Below are 11,326 nucleotides of genomic sequence, written 5' to 3'. Positions count from 1 at the left end.
TAGTCAACATGGCTTTGTGCGTAGGAAATCATATCTCACTAACTTGATTGCGTTTTGTGAAGTAACAAAGAGGATTGATGAGGGCAGAACAGTAGACATGATCTATATGAACTTTAGTAAGGCGTTAGATAAGGTTCCTCACAGACTGATTAGCAAGATTAGGTCTCATGGAATACAGGGAGAACTAGCCATTTGAATACAGCACTGGCTTAAAGGTAGAAGACAGAAGGTGGTGGTGGAGAGCTGCCTTTCAGACTGGAAGCCTGTGACCAATGGGTGCGCCACAAGGATTGGTGCTGCTTTCCATCATTTATATAAATGATTTTGATGTGAACATAGAAGGTATTGTTAGTAAATTTGCAGATAACACCAAAACTGAAGGTGAAGTGGACAGCAAATAAGGTTACCTCAGAGTACAACAGGATCTTGATTAGATGGGTCAATGGGCCAAGGAATGGCAAATGGATTAGATTACATAAATTTTGATTGATGTGAGGTGCTGCGTTTTGGAAAGGCAAATCAGGGCAGGACTTATACACTTACTGGTTGCTGAACAAGGAGCCTTGGAGTGCAGGTTCATAGTTCCTTGGAAGTGGAGTCGAAGGTAGATAGGATAGTGAAGGCAGCGTTTGGTATACTTGCCTTTACTGATCAAAGCACTGAATGTAGGAGTTGGGAGGTCATTGAGTGGACCACTTTTGGAATATTGTGGGCAATCCTAGTCTCCCTCCTATTGGATGGTGTTGAGAAACTTGAAGGTGTTCAGAAAAGATTTACAAGGATGTTGCCAGGCTTGGAGGATTTGAGCAACAGGGAGAGACTGAATAGACTGAGGCTGAGAGGTGACATTATAGAGGTTTATAAAATCATGAGGGACATGGATAGAATAAATAGACAAGGTCTCTTCTCTGGGGTGATGGAGTCCAGAACAGTTGGCATAGCTTTTGGGTGAGGGGGAAAAAATTTAAAAAGGGACCCAAGGGGCACTTGTCTACCACCGTTATGTCAGGCACACCAGCCTATAATTTCCTGGCTTTTCCCTACCACCTTTCTTAGATTCTGATAATTTAAAATTATTGTTAGCACCCTTGCTGTTTCCTCCCTTGCCTCAGAAGATCAACTGTGTACAAGAAAATCAGAAGTTTGGAAATGGTTGGGAAATTCATAAAACCAATCACACATCTCAACAGAATGCATTACATATTATAAAACAAACTTTGCAACAGAAAATGCAAAATTTACACAAAAGCTTTGGAAAGTACAGGCACAATCATAAAACCAAAAATGCAAACCAATAATTCAATTTCTCCTTGGCCCCGGAGGTGCCTGAGGACAGTATGGCTGCTGGGTTTAAGCCAAAGGACCGAACCAAAGCTTGATCACTCTGAAATCAGCACTGCACACGTTAGTGTTTAGTGGCGTTCAGACCTGTGCATTCCTTGGGCATGGTAGTGTTGGCATTCCATATTCCCAAACATGGTCACGCCAGCACTGTGCAATCCTGAACTCTTGCCACAGTTTCTGCCTAACCGGTTTAGGATTTCCAACATTTTATGCTTTTTATTTCAGAGCTCAAGTATCTGAGGCATTTTTTGCTTTTGTACTCTGCATTGTGCATTGTTCATGCTAAAAATTCAAGCTATAGTGTTATTGCCTGAGGTTAAAGGAGCTGACATTTAATAAGGATTGCAAAATGTGAAACAGTGCAGTACCTGGAATGACAAGGTACATGATCACAAGTATTGAATACAAGGGAACAAAAAGAGAAAACTGGGATAGGAACCAATGAGGAAGTAATGACAGATGTAATACCAAACCAACAGAATTACAGGAGACTCCGTGTCAGTATGCACGCTGGTTATGTCTGGCTGAATGGTTCAAAATGTGATGTGCATTCCATTTCACAGCTCATGTAAATACAAATCACAACAAAAAAAAAGGAAATGCACTATTTGTTAGAGTGACTGTATTCTGATTGCAACTTGCGACAAGCATTTTTCTCCTCAGACACAGGAAAAGACATTACATCCTAATACATTTACATAGACAAAAAAAATTCCACCTCTCAAACATGTTTATGAAAAAACAGAAAATGATAAATAAAACAAATGTTTTACCAAAAAGTCTAAACAACCTAGTATCTTACAGCAAAACCTACATAAATACATAAAATTACTGGGCACCTAGGAAGGATGTGTTTGTTCCCGTTTGTTTAGTTGGATCCCCAAGGCATAATTGGTTCATGTACTCCACTAAATGTGATCGCATCTAAGCACTCTGTTCTGAGGTATTGTTGCTCCATGAGAGCGCTTTGTACACATACAGCATTTGAAAGAATATCGTTGGCCAGCTTACAACTTGTTTTCTCCAATACAGAGTCCAGATGGTTCAGGAAACACATTAACACTTGGTTAAAAAAACACTGCCAACCCTCACCCGCCCTCGCACACATTTTTAAATCTCATCAGAATATGCCTAGTGTAAAAAAAAGTCCAATTTCAAACTGACTAAACAGATTTCAAATCATTAAAATTATTTTTAAGAAGATGTGAAAGATTAAATACTTAACTTTTACAAGTAATTATGTTCTTGTCCTCTTGCGAAACAGCTAAATAGCTATGTGTTCCCCAAGTGGGTTTTGTTGCCTCCCCACTTAAGCACCGTCCTCTTAGTTTCTCCCCGAAGTACCCTGCTCCCTTTCCATTTCCTCTTCCAAGCTCCACATCTAGCAGGTGCCATCCATTCCTGGTACCTGCTGTTGCCCCTCCCCTACCACTATCCTTGTTGTTTTATCTCCTGTCCCACTACACCTGCTGCAACAAATAAGAAGGGGCTCACTTTTACACACACAATGGAGAACAGAATTGTCTCTACCTTCACTTTTTCATAATGCTAATCTTAACCATATACTTCACACTGGTCCTTAATATTGTGGGTGCGTGGCATCTGTGGCAGAGTGTGGTGCTCATCAGCTATGTCCAGGGTCCTGTTTGAAGCCAACAACTTGACAGTACTTCCATGAATATAATTATGAAGAGACTAGCTGCTGTCCTTAGAGTCCTCCAGGAAAGATGTGGCAGTATAGATTCCAGGCAGGCTGTGGCTAGCTGCTCGGGTATCAGGAGCTCCTTGCCTGGTGCATGCAGTACAAATGTAATCCTCATTCTCTGCCATCTCAGAAGAGACACCGACGCAGACCTGGTGGAACCATTCATCACAGCCTCCATCGCACTGCACCCAATCAACCTGCAGCACACAAACCCAGAAAACATTATTCACAACGGAAAGGTTGGACTAACTAGTAATTTCACCAGGAAGCAAGAGAACGATTGGAATGTGCCCTACTTACAAATAAAAACAGGGAATACTAATGGTACTCAGGCAGCATCCACTGAAATCGAAAGAACAATTATGTCCGTGACCTTTCATTAGAACTCCAGCTGTACATTTGCCACTTATTTCAGACTTCCAGCAATCATAGTATTTAGCATTTGTTTGAAGATCACATTATACAGAATTAAACTGTTTAAAATCTAAGAGCAGTTACAGCAGATTTTTATGATCTCACAGACAAAAGAAACTTTTATAGCAGTTGAAAAATAACCAGGTTTCAATAAAGGCATCAGGAATCTGTTGCACAGTTTTAAAGATAAGTTTCACCTTCTTCTTAGATGTCAAGCAACTATCAATTGGGTCTGGGTTAGGTCATGGTGCTGCAGGGATGGAAGCTGAAAGCAACAGGACAGAGACAAGGGCAGTGGGTGGGTAATTTTGAGGAAAACAAAAAATGAGGGAGGGGTCAAACTTTAACAGAAAGGGGTAGAGACGTTTTTATGTGAACGGAGTTGGGGACTGTGGAAGAATGAAGCTGCTTGAATTAGATGACTGTCAGAGGATGTGTGGCTGATCATTCATAAAGATGGGGAGCCTCGCTTGCTGTTACAAAAGTGCAGGCCCAAAACTGAAAGTCCCACCTCCCCAAACATAGCACTTTCCATTTTTGTGGGATAAGGTGGATTCTGAGTTGCAGCCATTAGTGCGCAGCTGCCTCTGGTTGACCTGATTTTCACAAGCACAATGTCTAAAAAAAGGTCTATCGGAGAATCATGGAATCTCAAGAATTCAGAAGGAAGCCAATCAGCCCATCATGACTGTACCAGCTCCTGAAAGAGAAGGTATAAGATTGCTGGCATTTCTTGGACACAGGCTGAAGTATCCTCTTACATACAGCCCTGTGTCATCATCTGGGAATTTGAGATGGTTAAAAGGAAATGTGATTTTTGGTTAAAAAAAAAAAATGCATGCAGGTAGTGGAGCTGTCAATGACCATTTCAAGATATTGGAACTGTTGCCCTTCCATTAGGTTTTTAAAAATGACTAGAGTACTAAGAAGTGTTTATTTCTCTGTTGACATCAACTAACATTTCAGATTTTAATTCAGAATTAGTGCTGCACGATTGATTTCATAACTGTTCATTATCACGATAGGGTTCTTACAGAACATAGAACTGTACTGCACAGGATCAGGCCCTACAACCCATGTCTTTGCCGGCCATGATGCCATTCTAAACTAATCCTATCTGCATGCACATAATCTGTACCCCTGTAATCCCTACCTGTTCATATGCTTGTCCAAATGACACTTAATTTACAGTTTCACTGATGCCTCCCAGTGGTAATAGACTCTTTGAAGTGAAACTATGAATTCTACATAAAAACCAAAAGAACTGCAGATTTTGTAAGTTAGAAACAAAAACAGAAATTGCTGGAAAAGCTCAGCAAGTCTGGGCTTATCTCTCTACAGATGCTGCCAGACCGACTTTTGCAATTGTGCTTGTTCTCATAATGAGTCATAGATAATGTATGGGTTTTGAAATAATGATTTTTTTTACTGGCGTAATTGTTAATATCAATGATGTGGAGGTGCTGGAGTGGACAAAGTTAATAATCACATAACATCAGGTTATAGTCCAATAGGTTTATTTGTAAGCACTAGCGCTCTGAAAGCTAGGGCTTCGAAATAAACCTGTTGGACTATTACCTATTGTTGTGTGATTATTAATATCAAGACACTTGAGAATTTATTTCATTTCAGTAAGGCTCTCGAACAGGCCATACTGGTTCAGTTGGCATGGTAGGTGTAACAGTAAAAGATAGTGGGGCAGAGGTTGGCATGGAGGGTTTGAGAGCTATGGGATCTGAGTGGAGGGGTGCAGTTAGGCATAGATGAGGCAAAGGAAGCGTCCTTTAGGGTGTTTTGGGGTCCCAAGAGGGTGAAGGTTGAAAAGCTGTTTGTTGTTTTGGTTTTTATTTCATATCGTTGACAAAGTGCCAGTGCGCCAAGGTGAGCTTTCTTGCCCAGTCCACCACCTCACCCAGCAGTCACTGATTTCACAATGAGCTACCACAAACCCTGACCCCCATCTCACCAGAATGAAAATCCAACATTCTAGTGCGTCTCCAACTCCAAGTCAAGAGACCCAGGTTCAAGTTCTACCTGCTCCTGCAACAACAGCTTGGAACAGGTTGAGATACAAAAACATACCTACGTATTACACTAAATCTTAAAATATATAAAATTCACATGACTGACAAATATCCTGCTTCGACTTATAAAGGTGCCAAATAGGAATAACATCCCAATAATATGCAATTTAAGAATAATATCTCAACAATTTTGTCATTACTGGAAACATGACAGAATTTATACAAATAAATAAGCTAATGCAGATTAAAGTGTAACGTGATTCACTACTGCAACAGGATAACTACAGACCAACCTCTTCTCCGCACGGCCGCTGACAGTTCAACGCAGCACAAACAGCATTTTCATCCTCAGAGTCCTCTGCTGCAGACCAATCTTCCTGAGCTGGTAAAATCACTTTCTTTTCTTTCTTCTTTTCCAACAACTTCTCCATACACTCTTTGGATTTCTCTTTTTTCTTCTTCTCTTTCTCCTTTTCTTCTTTTCCAACTTTCTTCCCCAGTTTGCTCTGCTCTCTCATTTTCTCTGGGGTCAATTTCAGCTTTTTCTTTTTGGGTTTGTCAAACTTTCTCAGTTCTTTTAACTTCTTGCCATCCCCCAAGAACAACTCAGCCTTTTCCAGTTTTCGCTTTCGCTTTTTATCTGAAGAATCTTTGACTTTAATTCGGATGGATTTCTCCTCCAGACCATCGTCCTGAAGACATGAGTTATCAAAAAGAGTTAGAAAAGCAATGCTGGCATCATAAAGCCCAGAACAACATGTCAAAAATAGAGAAAGTGAATGTAAAGTAAGCCGGAAGGAGAAAAATATCACAGCATCACAATACTAGCTTTTTTATTTATGAGCCTTGCCATTTTAACTCCAGCATAAAGTCTTTCCAGGGATGAGGACTTTCAGTTATAGATTAAATAAATTTGGACTGTTTTGTTTGCAGAACAGAAAGAGGAGAGACAGGTATTCAAAATTAATAGGGGTCTGGAAAGAGTGGAGGGGGAGAAATCATTCCAATTTATGGAAAGTTGGAGAACCACAGGGCACAGACTTAAGGCAATGGTGACATGTGGAAAGGCTTTTGCATGCAGCGACTGGTTAGCATCTGGAATATGCTGCCTCAATGTTCAATTGTGGCACTCGAAGGTACACATTTTGAAAAGAAACAATTTGTGGGGTAATGGCTGAATGGCCCCCAATTTCACTGTATCTTCCAATCTGCAAGAAGCTTGTACTTGGGTTGCTTTGCCGTTAGTACATGGGTTTGTTGCTCATTCTGTTATAACTTGTCCCAGATTCTTAATGGATGGAAAATGTTTACTGACAATTCTTTAAACACTCAATTTCTTCTTTTTCTTTAAAGATGGTTTTGAACACCAGGTAGTTGGAAGCTTGATCAGGAAGTAGTTCCCATTAATCTTATCAACTTTGACCATTTTCTTCTGTTACAGTTTGCACTGCTCAGAGGTTTAGCCAGAAAGAAATTCATTACACAGCGCCAAGATAAAGGTTTACTCATCTTCCTCTAAAAAAAATCTCAAAGGAAAGAAAATGAATCAGTAAATGGAATTTAGGAAGTACCTCCAATATATGTAGAAATCTATCCTCTGCAGGAAGGTGTGTTGCCTGCAATATTCTCCAAATATGCTGTGTTTCATCAAGAGTTACTTCCAAAAGGTCTCCCACCATCATCAACTCCTCTAGCTGAACTTTTGCATTATGAGACAGCTCAAGGACTGGGGGCTCCAAACTACGTGGCACCAATGGTGTCTTACGTGGTTGTTTCCGTGGAGTTCCAGTACCTAGAACAATATATTGGTGACATAAAATGGTTATAGTAAGCAACATAAATTATCTTAACATGGTCAGAGATACTAATAGCACAAAGCACAGAAGGAGTTTCTAAAGAGTGTCCACAAGAATTATCTAGATTTTATACATTGTGTCTAATGACATAGGAGGTATTACTGAATTTTGGACTAGGGGATCAGGTCAGCCAAGCAGATCAAGTGTCAATGAGGATCATTTTGCAGAGAGTCATTGGGTTTAGGTGGAGGAGGGCTAATTTCAATGGGTTGAATCTGGATCTTGTCCAAAATCAAATGCATCATAGGTAATACTGTAATTAATCAATGGGCTCCATTTAAGGAGATAATTCACAACTAGGTTTCCCACTGTTTGGGGAGGAGTAATACCGCAGAATTCCCTGGATGAGTGAGATGCAAAGTTGAAGCAAATAAAAAGTATATCCAACACCTGTAAATCAAACTGACAATGAGAACCGCTAGTGGAAAAATAAATAAGAGGAGACAAGTGAGTGGAAAAGGAGCTAACATGAAAAGGAACCAAAATGGCTTCTAGGCATATAAATAGTCAAAGTATTGCTGAAAAAATATGGTTTGTCAGAACTTTTTGTCTTCCATTCATCAGGACCATTTGTAAGAATATAAATTTATGGGGAAAATGAATTTATACCATATCAGAGTACTGTGCTGATTGGTCAGCAAACAGTGCCTGATTGGTGGTGCTGCTGCTATGGATAATGTGCCAGTTAATGATGACTGACAGTTAGTTCTCAAGCCTTATTTAAATTTTAAGCCAGACTTGTTTACTGATTAAAAACCTAAAGAACTGTGGATGTTGTAAATCAGAAACAAAAATAGAAGTTGCTGGAAAAGCTCAGCAAGTCTGGCAGCATCTGTGAAGAGAAATCAAACTTGACGTTTCGGGTCCAGTGACCCTTCCTCAGAACTGATTTATAGACTGATTTCTCAGGGCGAGGTGATCTTTGAGAAATTAATTAGAAATTGGCTGACACTTGTAACATACAGCATAAAACCCTGTCTTTTCTCAGCAATACTCGTTCTGATTACCAAATAAATAAATAATATATGGGTAGTGAAAGGTGGGTTGAAGCCTATTAGGGACAAATGCATTGACAAAGACAGAAATGTACTTTTCATCCGAAATTTACCCAAGAAGATGATTCTGCAACGTCTCTCTTTAGCATTCCCACACAGGCACTCTTCAGTGTTGTCACATAGGGTGCAGAAGTGAAACTGATCATACTTTGATATACCATTTAGAGTAGTGCGCTTTATATATATATATATGGGAACAAGAACAGGGGAGGAAATGCTGTCAGGGTTGTGGCTATCACCATAGTGACAGAATGGGTCACTGAAGTCAAACACAAGAAAAGACAGCAAGAGTAGACCAAACAAACAAACAAGTCTGTTAAATCTGCTCCAGTAGTTGGTATGATTCATGGCTGCTCCTTGGCATCATTTTATTGGACAACAGCATTAACTTTGAGGACCAGGTGAACCCTGCTACTTCTCAGCTAATTGCACTTGATGATGATTAAGGTTAAGGAGCATTGAGCTCAAGTAAACACCAATTAACAGTGAGGGGACCACCAAAGCATACACCATTATCGCACAACATAGAAGGCTGCCAGAGAAGGTCCAAAGCTTAAGAGGCGATGATAAAATTGAGACAGACAAGGGAAGTAAAGGTGAAAACATGAAGGGCTTAATCTTTCAATCTGCCGTCAATCCAGGAGTGGCAGAAAACTGCAAATACAGGGGAACCAAGATTACCTGTCATTCGAATAACTGAACATCGTATCATCCAAACAAGATCACAAGGTCCCAATGTGTGGCTAATTATGTTATCCTGCATTCGATTAACCAAATGTAATACTCCCCACCCGTATCCTTCAGATAATCAAGGTTCTTCTGTAATAGATACTTGTTCAAAATGGGCATGGAGATAAACCCAGCACCTTAGCAGGCAAGCAGTTTAACTTCAGTGGTGGGAAGGTGCTTAGCAATAACATTACAAGGCAAAATTGACCATTACTTCAAAATGTGTATACTCTCAAAAACCCTGCATTGATTTATGAAGGATAAATTATGCTTAACTATTTGGATTGAACTTTTGAAATATGGTGAAGGTATTGTGTTTGGTGTGACATACAAGGATTTTGAAAGAGCATTAGTTAAAATGCCACATAGCAGGCTTGTTGAAGCCTACAGAAGGAGAGTTGAAGGGACACTTGCAGCATGAATACAAAGCTGGCTGAGTGACAGAAAACGTTCAGAACTGAGCTCCACATGGGGTCAGTATTAGGACCACACAGTTTCTAAATCTATACTAGTACATTGATTTGGATACTCAGGGCACAATTTCAAAATTTGCAGTCCACTCTGATGAAAATTATGATTCATATATTAATAACATTTTGAAAGATTTGATTTCAAACTATTAGCACGTTGGTGGTGATTATGTTTCATAAAGATTTACGAGAAAAGCAATGAAAGTCAGATAATGCTTTCTGAACTGTGACCTAATCCAAAGTTTGACAGAGTAGGCGACTGCAAGTCTCCAGCAGTGTTAATAGAAGATTGTTCAGAATCAGTACTGATAAGGCCCTTCAGTCCATCGAGACTGAAACACTAAAAATGCATCACCAACTACACTGGTCCTACTTACCTGCTCTAGGCCCATAGCTTCGAATGTTGTGACACTTCAAGTGCTCATCCATTTTTAAATGCTGTGAAGTTGCCCACCTCAATTACCATCTAAGGCAGTGCATTCCAGATGCCCAACATCCATGGGGTAGCAAATGTTGTCCTCAAATTCCTTCTGAACCTTGTGCCTTTCACTTTAAAATTATGTCTTCTTGTTGTTGACCTTTCCACTAAGGAGATTAAGTAGCTTTCTATTCACCCAGTCCATGACCCCCATAACCTTCTTCTCCAAAGACAGCAACCCAAATATATCCAGCCTCCAATTTGGTCATACTGCAGATTTACAGCAGGGAGCATAAACACCAAAAGGCAAGCTAGGGTTGTTTGCATCAGTTTGTTTTTGTTAGGAATAGTCAAAGATTTACTTTACCTTAGAAAGACCCTAAGAAATCTTCAAAGCTTTTGGGACAGTTTTGGAGGAGACCTGACTATCATAATCAAATCTAGCTTCTCTCCTCGTAAGGTGCACAAGACAATTCAGCTCTTACCTTGGAGTTTATCTTGTGAAATGACTGAAAAAGTCTAACCTTTCAATTTTGATAGTAGTCACATCAAAAAAACTTCACAGCTCATAGGACAGAAGTGGAGAGAAGCTGTTACTCAGAGCCAAAAGATTTGATATAAAAGAGCAACTTGTCTGGACTGACTCCCTGTGAAACGAGGGGGTTGGGAATAGATGACTTTGTTTTACTGCATGTTCTAAGATCATTCAAACTGTGTTTCACATTTTGACAGTTAAATGTGTCATTTTCTTTTTTCTTTTATGCCATAAATTCCTGTTTTATTGATCAAGAAAATTTACAGCCGTGTGTGTCTGTGTTTCAGTGAATGAAAGCATTTTAAATAAAACAGAATGATCTATTCAGCGCAGATTTCGTTCTAGAATCAGACACGTCCAATGGTATCAGCTAAGATCATAACACAAAACCTGAAGTATGTGCAAGGAAGATAGTGAGAGATGGGGGTGATACGGTAGACAGGCTGATAGAATGAACAGACAAAATCTAATGTATGGCCCTGCTGGAGTTCCCTGGTCCCCAACGCCTCATCTTCACCATGGACATCCAGTCCTGTACACCTCCATCTCCCATCACGAAGGACTCAAAGCCCTCCGCTTCTTCCTTTCCCGCCGTACCAACCAGTACCCTTCCACTGACACCCTCCGTCGACTGACTGAACTGGTCCTCACCCTGAGCAACTTCTCCTTCCAATACTCCCACTTCCTCCAAACCATAGGAGTAGCCATGGGCACCCGCATGGGCCCCAGCTATGCCTGCCTCTTCGTAGGATATGTGGAACAGTCCATCTTCCGCA

At 40.3% G+C, this 11,326-nt stretch overlaps 1 protein-coding gene across 1 annotated transcript in view; it reads right to left on the bottom strand.

The window, feature by feature from the left end:
- Nucleotides 1–1,655: 1,655 nt before the first annotated feature.
- Nucleotides 1,656–11,326, bottom strand: part of kdm5a (lysine (K)-specific demethylase 5A) — a 207,806-nt gene continuing 198,135 nt past the window's right edge. The window contains exons 26-28 of the mRNA XM_043708905.1: nt 7,059–7,279; nt 5,781–6,179; nt 1,656–3,246 (exon numbers count right to left, since the gene is read on the bottom strand). Coding sequence (XP_043564840.1) covers nt 3,040–3,246; nt 5,781–6,179; nt 7,059–7,279 — 827 coding nt within the window. The 3' untranslated portion in view covers nt 1,656–3,039. The remainder of the gene's footprint in view (nt 3,247–5,780; nt 6,180–7,058; nt 7,280–11,326) is intronic.

The sequence above is a fragment of the Chiloscyllium plagiosum genome, chromosome 19, assembly GCF_004010195.1.
Source record: "Chiloscyllium plagiosum isolate BGI_BamShark_2017 chromosome 19, ASM401019v2, whole genome shotgun sequence".
Classification (NCBI taxonomy): Eukaryota; Metazoa; Chordata; class Chondrichthyes; order Orectolobiformes; family Hemiscylliidae; genus Chiloscyllium; species Chiloscyllium plagiosum.
The sequence above is the reverse complement of the archived record's forward strand: the minus strand, read 5'-3'. Positions and strand labels throughout refer to the sequence as shown.